The sequence below is a fragment of the Camponotus floridanus genome, unplaced genomic scaffold (assembly GCF_003227725.1).
Source record: "Camponotus floridanus strain SB8 unplaced genomic scaffold, Cflo_v7.5 scaffold238, whole genome shotgun sequence".
NCBI classification, from domain to species: Eukaryota; Metazoa; Arthropoda; class Insecta; order Hymenoptera; family Formicidae; genus Camponotus; species Camponotus floridanus.
In genome coordinates this window covers 72,458-90,000 of record NW_020229368.1, presented here as the reverse complement: position 1 = coordinate 90,000, position 17,543 = coordinate 72,458, and the positions used below count along the sequence as shown (strand labels likewise).

General features: G+C 31.6%; 1 protein-coding gene across 1 annotated transcript; it reads right to left on the bottom strand.

Moving 5' to 3' along the window:
- Positions 1-808: 808 nt before the first annotated feature.
- On the bottom strand, positions 809-1,780 carry LOC112638028. Its single transcript, XM_025408862.1, has one exon. It carries the CDS (start codon positions 1,778-1,780, stop codon positions 809-811), a length of 972 nt encoding a protein of 323 aa, XP_025264647.1.
- Positions 1,781-17,543: the final 15,763 nt, after the last annotated feature.

Sequence of the window (17,543 nt, the reverse complement as noted above, 5' to 3'; positions counted from 1 at the left end):
GTCCCCGCCTCCGCTTTTTTTATTTAGCGAGGGGAAGGCGGACCCTTCGCCGTGACGATGCCGACCTCGGGGGGCCAGGTTTCCCTGTACTAGACGGAGGGGACCTTTTTTTTTTCCGATGTGGAATCCTATTGACGGACACCCTCCACCTCGGGGGAGGCTTTGGGTAGGCTTTGGGAGGCTGCGGGACTCCGGTCGAGATGCATCCACCCCGAGCCGACTACCCGCTAAACCACACCGGTGGCATCCTAACCGCAACGGCGACTGCCGGGGACCGCTTTCGCATAACTTCTGGAAGTCACCATGCGTATGCGCAAAACATGCATCAACAGCTAAAAATTTTTATTTTCTTATAACCAAAATTGACCAAGCGTGGCAAGCACGGATCAAATTATGATAATAAGTGGGGCATCCCAGCGCCACTGTGCAATTACTGAGATGCCCCGCCCACCGTGAAGGGGAGATAGGAGGTTAATAGGCACCGAGACCACCCCGCACCCACTCCGCCACGGCAGGTTGCTCCTCTATAAGTATAAGTGCTGAACTTGTAAGCGAAAAAAAAAAACAAAAAAAAAAGTGAAGATAAAGGTGAAATAAAGATATACATGAAAGTGAAGATGAAGATGAAGATGGGGATGAAATGAAGATGGAAGTGAAGATGAGAGTGAAAATGGAGATGGAGATGAGGATGAGAGTGAAGATGAAGATGACACGAAGATGGAGATGAAGATGAAAATGAAAATAATCGTAATGGAATGGAAATGCAGGATTAAGGGAAATGATAAGTTCATATAAGTGAGAGGCAAAACTATGGAGGTCCTCGAATTGGGAACGAGGGAGAAGAGGCTCCCTCACGCTTCCTCTCCTCCTCCTTCACTTTAAGAACGACAACGGCAAAGTGTGAGAAGGCATTCCAGTACTCCTTCTTTTGAAGGATCTTTTCAACTATTACCCTCAGGGTTAAGCTGTCATTATTTCCTAAACCCATTTTACGCCTAAACTCAAATCTTGGAATGTCCCAGGCTGAACACTCGGCAATAGTGTGATCCAACGAATCATCAGCAGAAGAACAATGATAACATGCCGCCGTATCGCGTCTACCTATCCTATACAAGAAATGACCAAAACTGCCATGTCCGGTCATCATCTGCGACATGTAATAATTGACCTCTCCGAAATTCCGATTTAACCATCTGCCTAAGAACGGACGAAGCGCAGACACCGTCTTTAGACCCGAAATTCCAGGTCTACCTAAGTAGACGTCCCACTGTCGCAAAAGTAGAAGGTTCTCACCATTGCGAACCTCCGCATCCGTTTGGTGCGTGAACACATTTCTAGCCTTTAGATCTATGAATCTATTGTATATACGACACCGCAAGGTTGCCTCGAATTTCCAAAGAGGAAATCCAGCCAACAGGGTCACCGCATCAAAGGACACCGTTCTATACGATGCAACAGACCGAATTGCACAGGTGCGCTGTAGTCTGCGCAATGGACGAGTGACTCTGTCCGAGGCTGATGCAAAGGCTTCACTCCAAATCGGTGCGGCATACATAACCACTGAAGTAAAAATAGTGGCATATAACCTCCTCTTACGCTCACCAGGCCCTCTAAGATTAGGCATTAATCTGTTTAACGCTCTATTTACTTTAACCGCCTTATTTTCAACGTATTTAAAATGACTGCGGAAATTCCAGAGACCATCAATCATTACCCCCAGGTATTTCATGGAATCACCTACCTGAATACGCGAACTTCCTACTGTCACCATGGGCATCATTATCGGTTTTCTTTTCGAAAAAAGGACTGCCTCAGTTTTAGTCTCAGCGACCGACAAACCTAGCTTTTTTATGTGCCAAACTACCCTCGCGATTTGTAAGTTTGCTTTTACAATTGCTCCAAAAAGCTTATGCGAGGAGGCAATAATCAGGGTGTCATCCGCATAGCATACGGTATGACACCCTCCTCAGATGCAAGCCTAAGAACCGAATCAAATGCGATATTCCACAGGAGTGGCCCAAGAACCGACCCCTGCGGAACACCAGCGAGAACTTTGCGTTCTACAATCCGATTTGCAGAGTTCCTATACACGATATAGCGATCAGAAAGGTAATCAGCAACAATCCTACGCAAATAATGAGGGAATCCCATGGATTTCATAGCTGCTAGGATAACGCTAAAAGGAATCGAATTAAAGGCATTAGCCACATCCAATCCAACTGCAATCGCCTATCCATTTTCATTCATAACCGACAATGTCAGTTCGCGTACTTTAGCGAGGGCGTCAACAGTGGATCTTGCTCTTCTAAAGCCAAATTGATTTTGGGAAAGTGAGCGAACCTCATCCTCTTTTAACCATTTGTTAATTCTGTCAGAAATAACCCTTTCTAAAATTTTGCTTATCTCATCAAGGAGGCAAATCGGACATGCTTTTATACCTTCCGTGATGGTACTTTTCCCTTTTGGAATAAGAATTAGGATGGATCTTTTCCAGAGTTTAGGAAAACTTCCAGTTTTAAGGCACAACGTGAAGAGATTAGCCAGGTGCTTAAGTACAATTTCCGGTACCTTTTTCCATACTGCAGCTTTTAAATTGTCAGGACCTGGTGCTGCATTCCTACACGGTCGTTTTTTGACCAATCTTTTTAATTTGAGCTATATTAACGTTGGTTTCCTCATCCTCCTCTGATGGAAGGGTTACAGGGAGGATTGGATTATCCACTCCACTCGAGGAACCAGGAAAAAGTGAATCCAAGAGTTGGTTAAGACTATCTTCTCCAATAGTCTCTGACAAAGTGGGGCTAGACTTACGCAATTTCCTCATAACTAATTTATAGGGTAGACCCCATGGGTCTGTTTCAATTGATGATATTAGTTCGGCCCATGAAGAGCTCTTAGCCTTCTTTATTGCCGATCTAAGAACCTTTTTCGCTAACATGTAATTATTTTTCTTAGCTAAGATATCTGCAGTATCCGTGCTATGCCTACAACGATGCCATAATCTTCTCGCTTTAATAGCCGAACTTCGAAGATCAGATATTTCGCTTATCCACCAATACATCTGGCGACGCTGGTTTTTACTTTTAACTAAAGGAGCAGCTGTGTTACAAGCACTACGCATTATACTGCGAATCCAATCTACATATTGATTCAAATTATTGTCTATACTATCCGGTAGAATCGCACTAGTCAGCAATTCAAGAGTCTCAGAGAATAATTCATCATCTAATTTGTTAAAATTCCATTTCTTGTGATTAAAAACATTGCCTTTTTTAAATATGTGTTCTTTAAGAGTAAAGGCAATGTACAGATGATCGAAGAGAGTTTCGACTCGTTCCAGCACCGACCAGCCCTCCACACAGTCAACCAAGCCAGAGGAAACCCACGATAAATCCACAATTGATCCACCCTGTGGTCTGATACACGTATATGCTACACCAGTATTAAGTAAACGAAGATCGAACATTGCCGACCATCTCGTAATTAGTTCGCCACGCCTATTCAAGGAAGTCGAGCCCCACAATGTCGAGTGCGCATTAAAATCGCCACAAACAAGAAATGGTAAAGTGGCAAACCTACTGATAGTACTGCTAAGTTTATCAAGAGACACGGTAGTGTCTTGCGTCGAGTTCATCTCCGTAGCAAGACGCGCACCGTGTCTCTTTACGCGAGACGGGAATTGAGACCAGTTCAGATTATTTCATATTATTATATATACGATAACCGCTGAACGGATCGAGCTCTTATTAGACTTAATCGATAGCTTATGTTCGAATTATATAGTAAAAGTGTCTTTATTTTTACTCTACGAGCTGTAGAAGTGAAAATATCGCGATATATAATTCTAAAATCGTGAAAATATGATTAAGAAACGTCCACGTCGTGGTCATCAAACAATATATATAGAACAAAATTTGGCGTACGACTGCCGCTGTCGACAACAGATGGCGCTGGCGCTTGGCGCTTCGTAATATGTTATTACACGTATTACACGTATATAACACATGTACACACGTATGCAACACATGTTACAATTAAAATAAATTAATTAATTGCATTTATAGTACGATCATTTTTAGATTAAAACAAAATTATTGCAAGTGTTATAAATTAATTAATTGCATTTATAGTACAATCATTTTTAAATTAAAACAAAATTATTGGAAGTGTTACTTTAAATAAATGTTCTTAATTGTCGATGCTATTAATTGTCATTATTATTAATGCTATTAATAATGCTTTTAATAAAGAAATATAAATTTTGTTAATAAGTTCTTCAAGAACGTGTAAGAATTTAAATGCCATATTAAAGTGTTATATAATATATTGTGAATGAACATCTTATATATGTACACATATGCACATATACATGTATATTAGTTAGAAATTTACATCATATATTATATTAAATTAATAATTGGGAACTAATTTATCTCTAATAGTGAAATTCGAGAAAGAAATCATTTTGAATATTTATTTATTAAATTAGTCATTTATTCATTTATAATGTTGTGTGAGACAATCATTAATTTTTGAACATTTGCATATATTATATTACTCACTACAATAGACACAGCCAATGCTGCTTGTTCAGCAACACAAATATAAAGTCATACACGTATAAAATCAAAGATATAAAAATAAAGTCATATAAATAAAATAAAAGTGCTACATATTTTTAAAGACATAATAAACTTTATTTGATTAAAAAATGGTAGTATTTTTTGTCGATAAAGAAAAGCGCGTATATAGATAATACGAATTATACGACTGCATGAACATCTATTATTAATTTCACTACAAAATCAGAAGTAACAATTTCATCATGCACTGTAAAATAAAATCTCTTGTGAATATGTGTCTTAACATAAAATTAACTGTATAATTACATTAATCCGGTACAATATTGTTATTATTGTACAATATTTTATATTAATTGAGTATATACTCAGTATACTCACTACAATAGACACAGCCAATGCTGCTTGTTATATCACATTAATCAGGTACAATATTGTTATTATTATACAATATTTTATATTAAGATAATGTTTATATTAAGATAATGTCTTTAATTTATAACTTTATAAAAACTGTTTGTCTTTAATTTATAAGTAAGATAGACTTTGTATTGAAAATAAAACTAAAATACAAAACTAAGAAACTTTAACTTAATATAAAATTAAGTATATATTCAGTATATGCTCACTACAATAGACACAGTCAATGTTGCTTGTTATATCACATTAATCAGGTACAATATTATTATTGTACAATATTTTATATTAAGATAATGTTTATGTCTTTAATTTATAACTTTATAAAAACTATTTGTCTTTAATTTATAAGTAAGATAGACTTTGTATAAAAAAAAACCAAAATACAAAACTAAGAAACTTTAACTTAATATAAAATTAAATATATACTCAGTATATGCTCACTACAATAGACACAGCCAATGTTGCTTGTTATATCATATTAATCAGGTACAATATTGTTATTATTGTACAATATTTTATATTAAGATAATGTTTATGTCTTTAATTTATAACTTTATAAAAACTATTTGTCTTTATGACTTTATATAAATTATTTGTGTTGCTGAACGTGCATAAGTAAGATAGACTTTGTATTAAAAAGAAAACTAAAATATAAAACTAAGAAACTTTAACTTAATATAAAATTAATTAAGTATATACTCAATATATGCTCACTATAATAGACACAACTAATACTGCTTGTTACTTATGCATGTTCAGCAATACAAATATAAAGTCATATACATATAAAAAAAAAACTAATTTTTAAAGATATAAGAAAGTCATATAAAAAAAGTAAAAGTGTACATATTTTTAAAGACATAATAAACTTTATCTTATATTCTTTATCAAAATTATATTTCGGGCAAAAAAAATAATGTTTCAGTCATCAGTATTAAGTGATTAGACTATTCTACCGATGACCATCCCACCAATACATATGTGTATTCTTAAAAACATAAAAAGTTTAACTTAACATAAAATTATAACTATATACTTAGGCTACGTTCCAATATTCACTGACAATACTGAAAATCTATATTGTACGTGACGTAAACCATAGATTTTCAGTAGTGATAGTGAATATTGGAACGTAGCCTAAATATATAGTTATAATTTTATTTTAAGTTAAAATTCTTATGTTTTTAAAAATACACATATGTATTGGTGGGATGATCTAATCACTTAATACTGATAACTGAAACATTACTTCTTTTGCCTGAAACAAATAAAAAAAAATAAATTATAATCTAATTCTGATAAAGAATAAAATAAAAAATATTTTATTTAATTTTGTCTTCTCCTTAGATTTCCTCTTCTTGGATTCCCTCTTCCCCAATTGTAATGGGCGGAAGACAGTTGATATAAAAATCTCATGAAACGCTGTTGTTGTTCTCGCGCTCCACTGCGAGTTCCTCTTGGTCTTCCTAGAATTATTAGATAATGTATGATATAAGCTACGTTTCAATATTCGCTGCCAATACTGAAAATCTATAGTGTACGTGACATAAATTATAGATTTTTAGCACTGACAGTGGCTGCGTTCCTATATTTTTTATTATATTGAAAGTCTATAGTTTAATACCCATCATTAATCCGTCCCCAGGCCCTTCCTGCGGGGCAAGGGAAATATTGAAGTATAGTTATGGCTCTATATGTATACAGTGTGAGTCATTTTAATCAACACACGAAATTATTTTCGAAACAAAGCATTTTAAAGAAAAATGTTTCAGACAAAAGTTATATATATGGTTTCGAGGGAACCATAAGATAATACCATTGATTTGACCTTGAAGAGTCAAATCAATGGTATTATTGATATTGAAGAGTCATTTAAAGGTCACGTGAAGGTCACTTCAATTTTTTTAAATGGAACACCCTATATATTTTTACATATTACATATTCTTGTAGCTCATTTCGAGAGCTTTCCAAAACATTTATGATAAAGTATTTTTCATTAATTAAGACTTGAAAGTTGTAGTATTTTGACATAAAAAACAAAATATCTCGTAAAATATTCTTTTTTCGATAGTCTTACCCTGATTCTTTTATGCACAGAATAATGAGGCAAATCAATTAATGTAATTAAAACATATAGTTGTCTTAAAGTAAAAATGTGTAGCTGCTGTCGTTGCAAATTCATATTTTTTTCTTTAAGACAACTATGTGTTTTTTTATACCAGTTAATTTGCCCCATTATTCTGTGGATAAAAGTATTAAGGTAAGACCGAAAATATGTCAAAATACTACAACTTTCAAATCTTATAATTAATGAAAAATATTTTATCATAAGTGTTTTGGAAAGCTCTCGAGGTCAGCTACAAGAATATGTAATAAAAAATAGGGAGTGCAATTTAAAAAAATTGAAGTGACCTTCTCGTGACCTTTAAATAACTATCTAAGGTCAAAACAATAGTACCATCTTGTGGCCCCCTCGAAATCATAAAACTTTTATCTGAAACATTTTTCTCTAAAATGCTTTGTTTCCAAAATAATTGTGTGCGTTGATTAAAATGATCCTGTATATATATGTTTCCTTCACGCAGAGTAAGGGAAACGTAAAATTATATATAGATATACTTCAATATTTCCCTTGCCCCGCGGGAGGGGTTTAGGAACAGATTAATGACGGGCACTGCACAGTGTAAAGATTTATTTAAAATATTTTTATGTCTTACTTTGGATATTTCCTTGATCAGTGATTCCAGGGCGAACTGCTTCCACTTCAGGAAGAACTGCTTCGGTTCCGAGACGAACCGGTTCGATTTCGGGACGAACCGTTTCGATTCCGGGACGAACCACAGATCTTTGGATTTCGCTTCCGACCGGACGATCGAGTGTGGTGGACTGATGAGTCGCCGAACGATTGTCCGGTAGATGACCGGCCGCAGGACGATCACCTACTGGACGATCGTCCGGCGATAGTTTGTCCACCTCTATCGAAAACTCGTCGATAAAATCTTTCATAATAATCTGAAATTTTGTACAAAAAAATATTAATATATATAATTATTTCATAAATATAAAAAGCTTATTGTAATATCACGAATTACTTACATCGTGTTCTTCCTCTGCAGCCACGTGTTTCTTGTTCGCCGCCATGATTGATATTGGTTTATGGGCTGCGTTCGCTAGACGATCAAACTATCGATCAAAATAATCCGTGCGCTGTAATTGGCCAATCTTTTTCGCCGCCATGATTGATATTGGCTTATGGACTGCGTTCGCAACACGATGAAAATATCGATCAAAATAACCCATGCGCTGTAGTTGGCCAATTACTTTTTCGTATTCTTCATATGCTGCGTTTGCCAAACCAATCGGAGACGTTAGAGTGCTCTGTTATCATTCCATCTTTGTTACTTACGAAAAATGAACAAAGATAGAATGCGGTAACAGAGAGCACTTCGATGCTGCGGATTTGTTTTGTCGAACGCAGCAATTATATTACGCGATCACAGCTATGTTTGTTTCTTGATCGATTATTAGTTGCGTATCAAGAGATACGATAGTGTCTTGTATAGTTTATATACGTGAATATTTTAATAATTGACAAGAATTCTGAATAACAGGTATATTGTTATTTATGAATTTTAATTAATATTTTTTAATTAGTAAACAGAATGTTTTGTATCAATTTCACATTATGAAAAAGTAGATATATTTATTAAAAATATTCCATTAATGTATATTTTATTATGGTATACAATTTGGTAAAATTTATTTCATAATCATTTTATTTCGAAATAACAAAAAATTTATAAGAGATCTCGTGCAGTAAAAAATTTAGATTAGAAAAAATTAGTTATTTCTATTAATCAATTTCATTGATCAATTCATGCATAAATTAATGTAAAATTTATTTCAGAATTACCTGTTTTGCAAAGAGAAATTTAGGAAGGCGTCGTGCAATAAAAAATTTAGAAGAGGTTAGTTATTAGTGTTAAACAATTTAATTAATCAACTGTTTGGTTTGCGTATGGATTAATAATTAATAATGGATTAATTATATATCTCATTTTAAACAATTCATTGAAATATATATGATACAGAATGATATGAAATTTAAACAATGTATCCTGTTTTCTAATAATAATTCTAAAGTCTTAAGTCTTTGTAAATTATATTACACTTAATATATGAAAAGAGTCAATTTAAATAAGAATAAATTGTATTAATAATAATTACTTCTCATATATATGCATAATTTTTTAAATGTAGTATTTAGTAATAGTTTGAAGTTAATTATATTAATATTTACAAGTAGATATTATTTCAAATTTTTCTAAGCTTATATTTTCCTACTTTTTATTTTTTATTATTATTAAAATGATGTATTTTTTGTTAGCATTATTAATGTTGTACTTTTTTGTTGGCAGCATTAACATTTTTTAAAAACATTTTTTACTTTTTTATTTACTTTTTATTTTATATTTATTATTATGACTACGCTACAAATATATCAATTTTTACATAAATAATATAACATAATGCCAGAGCAAATAATTTGTTGCGTAGCCATATAATTATGATTATATGATATTTCTACAATGATTCTTGGCTACGCAACAAATATGTAAACTTCTATGATTGCAGAAATACTATATAATCATAATTATATAGTTACGCAAAAGATTCTTTTCCATTTATTATTATGACTATGCTGCAAATAAACATAATTATTATTAATAAATAATACAACAATAATATAACATAATGTGAGAAAAAATCTTCCACATTATGATTATATAGTATTTCTGCAATTATAGAAGTTTATATATTTGTCGCATAGTTCAGAATCATTGTAGAAATAGTATATAACTATAATTATATGGCTATGTAGAAGATTATTTACTCTCACATTATGTTATTTATGTAAAAATATTTATTTATTTGCAACGTAGTCATAATAATAAATAATACAACAATAATATAACATAACAAGAAAAAGAATCTTCTGGATAGCCACATAATTATAATTATATAGTATTTCTACAGTCATAGAAGTTTATATATTTGCTGTGTAGCCAAGAATGATTGTAGAAATATCATATAATCATAAATATATGGCTACGCAGAAGATTTTCTCTCATTATGTTATATTATTCATTATCATGACTTTGTTGTAAATATTATTATTATGACTTTACTGTAATTATGACTTTACTGTAAATAAAAGTAATTATTATTAATAATAGAAAGAGAGAAAAGCTTACCTGTTTAGGAACACTTGCTTCAAACATATCCATATTATCCATGCTGAATAAAAACTTGTAACTTGTAAAGTTATTAAATTATTAAATAAAAAAAGTTTAAATCAGCATGGTCAACAATAATAATTTGACATGTAGGATTATGTCAATTATTATTGCCGCCACTACTTCGAGATGTCGCAATGTAAGAATGATTGTAGAAATATATAATCATAATTATATGGCTATGCAGAAGATTATTTACTCTCGCATTATGTTATTGGCAGCAGTCGGGAGTAAAAATATTTCACAAAATATACATTTATTGATAATTTTATCTTAATATTTTTATGCACAGAATAATGAGACAGATTGGTGTAAAGAAAACATAGTCGTTTTAAAAAAAATATATAATTGCATATTACAAATTACATTTTTTTTTTAAAAGCTAAATATGTGTCTTCTTTATATCTATTAATTTGTTCAAAATATTAGAACTGTATTAAAATACTTTAAAGCTTTATTGTAACTTAAAAAATTCTTAATAAAAAAAATATTTTATTATAGTATTTTGGAAAGCTTTCGAGATAAGCTATAAGAATATATGCAATAAAAAATAATAAGCTGTATTTAAGAAATTAAAGATGACCTTCATATGACTTTCAAATAACTCTCCAAGGTCAAATCAATGGTATAATTTTATGGCTCTCTTCGAAACCATACAATTTTTGTCTACATTTGAGATTATCTTAAGATTTCATTCAACAATCATGTGGTACTATACGATAATTTCATTGGTTGACTGGAAGGATCTTAAGACGATCTTCAATATAAGATCGAATTATTATGAATATTGGCCATAGTGGTAGACCATAGTAACATGGATATTGTTAATTGTAATATTTAACTATGAGCTTGTTATAATGTACTATGAATTTGCAATATAAAATCTATAAAATGTATATATTTATATGTATGTTTTTAACTTAATAAATTAATAATTATGTTAAAAATTTTCTGTTATTTTATATAATTATATATTTTATAAAATTATATATTTTATATTCATTATATTCATTCATCCTCACGTCTGTCATTGCCGAACACAGAGCTCTGGATCACACGCTCGATTTTGATGGCGTTGAGATTTTGGATGAGGAGGCATTTCTGGGGAGGAGATTGATATCGGAGATGATCCATATTAAACGTCAAAGAAATGCATTAAATCTCCAGAACGACACCTTAAAGCTGAATGCTTCTTGTCTATCGATAATCGATAATATATCGAAGATTTGATTGCGATTGTTGTACGTTGATTGCTTTCGTCCTCTGTACATGCGGTACTGTTATTATTAATTACGCGTAACTGTCTTTTCACCATTGGCAGTTAAATCTGTTGTCTAATCGGCTATGTGCGCGCAAAGTGTTCGTGTTCGTCTTTGTCACGTCTTCTCGATGCCGAGTGAGCTATAGTTGCATATTTTTGACTATTTTTTTTTTTTTACGACGTTTTCATATTATATTTATTTGTTTAGTGCATCGCTCTTTGCGCCTTGCACCGTTTAAAGAACCATGTATGTCTGGCTTCCTTCGAGTTGACTTGCCTTGATGAGCTCGTTTTCTCTCAACGATCATGCACGTATGATGACTATGTTTTTTCCGTATTTTATTATGATTGACTGCGTTTTAATGTATATATCTCATGTGGTTCTTTTTTGTTTTGTTCAGAATCACTGAAGAAGGCTCGAATTGAGTCCGAAACGTTTGGTATTAAAGATGACCGTTTAATTTGATCGTTCTCTTGGATAATTATTTAAAAAGAACACGCCTTACATCCGCGTTTGGCTCCTTATGGCCTATCAATATTTTAATATATTTTATATTATTTTTGTATTTTTACAGGTGCAGAAAATTATAAAAAATATAAAAATTTATCGGCTGCTCTGGCGCTGTATAAAAGCTGCCGTAAGCGCTGAATTAAATTGTCAGTTGCAATAGCGCTGAATTTTGGCTTGCCTTAGACGCCTTATTAAAAAAATTAATTTTGTGTATATTAAACAAAAATTATAGCTATTATAGCTGTCATAGTATTACAGTAAGAGATACGATAGTATCTTGTGTTAAGTTTAAATTCTTTAAAGCGATTTTTCTAAACAGAATATATATATATATATATATATATATATATATATATACAGTATGTCTGTAAAGAAAAATAAGAATATTGACCTATTACCTAGAGAGAAAAATATAATTTTTCGAGGTGAATGGTTAACTGACATGCATATGGAACATTTTAATTGTCTTTTAGAAAACTGTTCAGAATATAGACCTGTCGAAACATGGCGAATACAATGTCTTGATACGATTCAGCGTGTGCCAGAAGACAAAAAACATATACAAATATTGCATAGTTCGTCAGGTTCATATGATGGACATTGGGTATGCAGTTATTATGACAGAAAGAATATATTTATTTATGATTCGTTAAATACTAAAAAATTACATAAGCATCATGAAAAATTTTTGAGACGTTTATTTCCGACATATGATTTTGAAAAATATCCTGTCAAGTTTTCAACTGTGCAATATCAACCGAACGGTAACGATTGTGGTGTTTTTGCAATAGCTTTTGCAGTTTCTTTGTTATTTAATGTTAAACCAGAAAAAGTAAAATATAATCATAATTTAATGCGTTCGCATTTGATAAAGATTTTTGAATCTAATATTATTGAACATTTTCCTCAAGATCCACAATATGTACCACAAAAAGTGCTTCCATTAGCTGTTATAAAAGCAAAAGAAGCTGAAGCAATTCGTATACGTACTATACGACAATGTGAAACAAAACAACAAAAATTAAATTGTTTAAAAAGAAAGCGTCTTAATTATGAATTAAAAAAAGAATTAAGTAATAACGAATTACAATTAATAACGAAAAACAATCTAGAAAATCTTATAAAAACAGATATTGAGATTTTTGAAGAAAGTAATAAAAAATGTCTTCAAAATAAACTTTATATTGGAAGTAATAACTGCAAAATTGACACCAATAATAATTCATTTAATAGCAATGAATCAAATGTGATTATTTATGATATTATCATTTGTGAACAAAATACAAACGAAAACTTTGAACAAAAATGCGGTAAAAAACATTTTCAATGTGAAAATAATATTCCGTTAAATAATACTAATGAAAATAAATGTCAGTATTTGGAAAATGAAAGCGTTAATAAACGTGTATGTTACATACAAGATTTAGATAATCATGATCAAGTTGAACAACAAGATTCAGAAAACAATCTTGCTGCACAATTCAATCAATATGATTAAAATTTAGAAAACAATTTCTTTAAACTGTGTAATCGATATAAACGGAACTTAGAAGATAAACGTGCTAAACAACGTGATTGGTATAGACAAAACTTAGAAGATAGGCGCGCTAAACAACGCGAACGATATAGACAAAACTTAGAAGATAGACGCGTTAAAAAGCGTAATTGGTATCAGCAGAACTTAAAAGAGGAACGCGTTAAAAAACGTAATCGATATCAGCAGAACTTAAAAGAGGAACGCGTTAAAAAACGTAATCGATATCAACGGAATTTAAAAGAGGAACGCGTTAAAGATCGATATCGATATAAATGTAATTTAAAAAATAGATGCGCAAAAAAGTGCGTAAATTATTCTAAGAACTGTCAACGTGAACGAGATAGACAAAAAAGACTTAATCCTACTCGTAAATGGCTTTACAACAAACGTTATTATCAGAAAAGTAAAGAATCCATACCTACAGTAAAAAATTATGATGTTCGAAAAAAAATTTTGAAAAAGTATAGAAAATTTCGGTTCCAAAACATTATAAAACTTCATTCTTCAGAAGTATATATACAAAATATTGCAAAGAAACTTAGTATTACAGATCATATCAAAAAACGATTAAAAGCTGAAAAAATCGTACGGTGATGTATGTATGTAAGAAAGTCTTATATTCGTAATGTATATAAAATTTTAGCTTTGATTAGACAAACAGCAGAAGTAAATTTGACCGAACTAAATCTGATTTTTGCAAAAAATTCTACTAATGAGGATAAATTAGCAGCGTTATGTGGTATATCTGCACACACAGCCTCATCGGAAAATTATTTCATTGATTCTACGTATCATCATGTAACTGCAAAAGAATCTTTGAATGTAGAAGGAAAAGTAGATAAAATGCCATTGATAAAAACTTCATTAGAGCCTTTGATAATAAATACAGAAGGAAAAATTGTTAACATATTACCGCTAGAAGAAACAGGAGCGAAAAAATCATGGTCGTGCAGTACTTCATGTAAAATTAATAATCCACTTTTAATTAATCGTTATCAAAAGTTTCTTGAAACTATAAGTACATGTACTTTAAAAAACGTGCCAAAATTAATACCAAAAATTCATGAATGTACTATGAAAACTTCAGATGAGAAATTAGGCCATACGCGTAGCTGTCATATTGATTTAACGCTTTGCAAGGGAATGTTTCTTCCTGTTCAATTATTATCACCTCATTTTCCAAGAGTAAGAAATATGAAAAGTTTAACTTATCAATTGACAGCTTCCTATCGAGAGATGGAAAAACTAGATAAAGCATTAGCTTCTGCTGATGTGAAAACATTGGAGGAAATAGCAACTTTTGCACAAGAAAAAGCAGATATGTACAAACATCAACAAACAGAAACTATTCTGAGCGATGATGATATTATATCTAGATATAGTGAAGCATTTAAGGTTTTAACTAAACGTTCGTTAGATACACCAGAATATGTTTGTGTATCATGTGAGAGGTTGTGTTATAGAAGATATGTTACTAAACTCACTAGTCGAATGAAAATAGACAATCCAATGTGGAGAGATTTAATGCTACGAATACAACAAAATACAACACAAAAAGATACACGATATATATGTAATTATTGTAAAGGCAAATTTTGTAAAGGTTTAATGCCTGCATATTGTATTTGGAATAACCTCCTCACAAATCATATACCCGAAGTAATATCATCTCTTAACACATTTGAAAAAATTCTTATACAAAGAGCTAAAGCGTTTCAAACTGTCCTTAAGATGGGAACTGTTATGAATAAAAAGTTACCTCAAAGACAAATGATGCAAAAAGTTAAAGGTAGAACGTTTCATCTACCACTTCCATTGCAAGAAACATTTGACAAATTATGTGATAAAACTGATCCTATAAATATGAATCACGAACTGTTTATTCTTGTTAGAGGTGTTCCAACAAAATCAAAAATTATTTGGGAAGAGGTAGTTGATGTTAAAAAGGTATTTGATGCCTTAACATGGTTAAAAAGTAATAATCCTTTATATTCTCATATTATATTGCCAAATAATCATAATGAATTATGTTTGCCAAAATTAAAAGATTCAGAATTTCAAATGGAAGAAACAGAAGAAGCAGCATTAAATGATGGATTGAATGATTTGATAAAAGAAACAGGACATGATGTAGAAATGACATCAGATAATGAGTTATTGAATAATTCAATAAAAGACATGAAACACGATGTGGAAATTACATTAGATGGTCAACGGAAAGCAATGATAACTCAGGTTACTGATGGAAACGATGGTTTTTATGAGCAATATACTATATACCCTTTATATGAAAAGAAAGCAAATAGAACTTCAACAGATTTATATCAAATGTTAAAAGTTCAAAATATGCCCTTGGATAACCGTGAAAAAAATTTAGATTTAATGTGTTTTCCAGATTTATACCCCTTTGGCATGTATGGTCAACATGATATTAGACAAGTCAAACTTCATGATTATGAATTTATAAAATGTCGTTTGATATCCAAACATCCACAGTATAGATTAAATCCACAATATTTATTTTATTTATTGAACGACGCAAACATGTGTCAATTAAGTCGAGGAATTTTTCATAAATTAAATATAACTGATCAACGAGCTCGTTATACAGCTGCAGAATATTTAGATGCAATGTCAAGAGATCTGTTGGACTCTAATTTGAGTACAATATTTTCTACGCTCCGAAATACAGAACAATATTGGCGTAGACCGAGAAGTGATTTAAAGTGTATGGCGCAACATTATGGACCTGCAACATGGTTTTTGACATTAAGTCCGAGTGAATGGTTATGGGAAGATTTAGGTGCATATATTCGTAGAGTAAATGGCTGGAATGATACTTCATTATTTGTTAGCGTATTAATTGCTAAAGATCCCGTGTCAACATCAAGATTCCTTGATAATAAATTCCAGGCAATGCTTGATTTTATTAATTCAAAAGATAATCCTATTGGAGAAGTAACTCACTATTTCTGGCGTCGAGAATATCAAGGTAGAGGTATACAACACTTTCATTTATTAATTTGGATTAAGGATGCGCCAATTTTCGGTGAGTCTACTGTTGAAGAAGTTTCTAAATTTATTTTAGAACACGTAAGTTGTAAATTGCCGAATAAAGATATTTCACCGTTATTATATAGACGTGTTAATACACATCAATGACACATACATAACGATTATTGTCTTCGTTCTAAAAAAACAAAAAGTAATAAGGTTCTTCGTGTGTGTCGCTTTGGATTTCCTCGTCCCGTTACTGAAACTTTGAAAATGAGGGATGTGGCAACTTCAATAGCAGGAAGGAAACAATTGAAACATAAAAGTAGACTTTATGATCTTCCTCGAACAGACAATGAAGTACTTATAAATGATTATAATCCTGTTGTGCTTACTGCATGGGAAGGCAATATGGATATACAATTTATTGGTGAAAAATCATCATTGCTTACTTATTACATTACTAAAATATATGAATAAAGCGGGAAAAAGTGAATTGTCTGATTCTATTCTCAACCAAAGTAAAGATAGTAAAAACAAATCATTAGCAAGTCGTCTGTGGAATATTGCTTTGCGATTTACGAATAACAGAGAATGTGGAATTCTTGAAGCTGCTGATACATTGCTAAATATTCCTTTAAATGGAACTGATCGAAATACGACTATTAGATGGTTAGATGTTAATCAGATACGACACAGAAGATTAAAAAACCGTAAAGAAATTGAAGCCCTTAATGCTGAATCTACAGGTATATTTTATCCATCTTTGATAGATAATTATTATCCACAAAGACCAAATGAATTAGAAGAAAAATCTCTTTATGAATTTGCACAATGGTACGATATCACGAAGACTAAACCAAGTAGTAAAAAGATTGAATATTATAAAATAAGTAATAATCAATATGTTAAACGACGACGGCGTGGACATCTTATTAATCA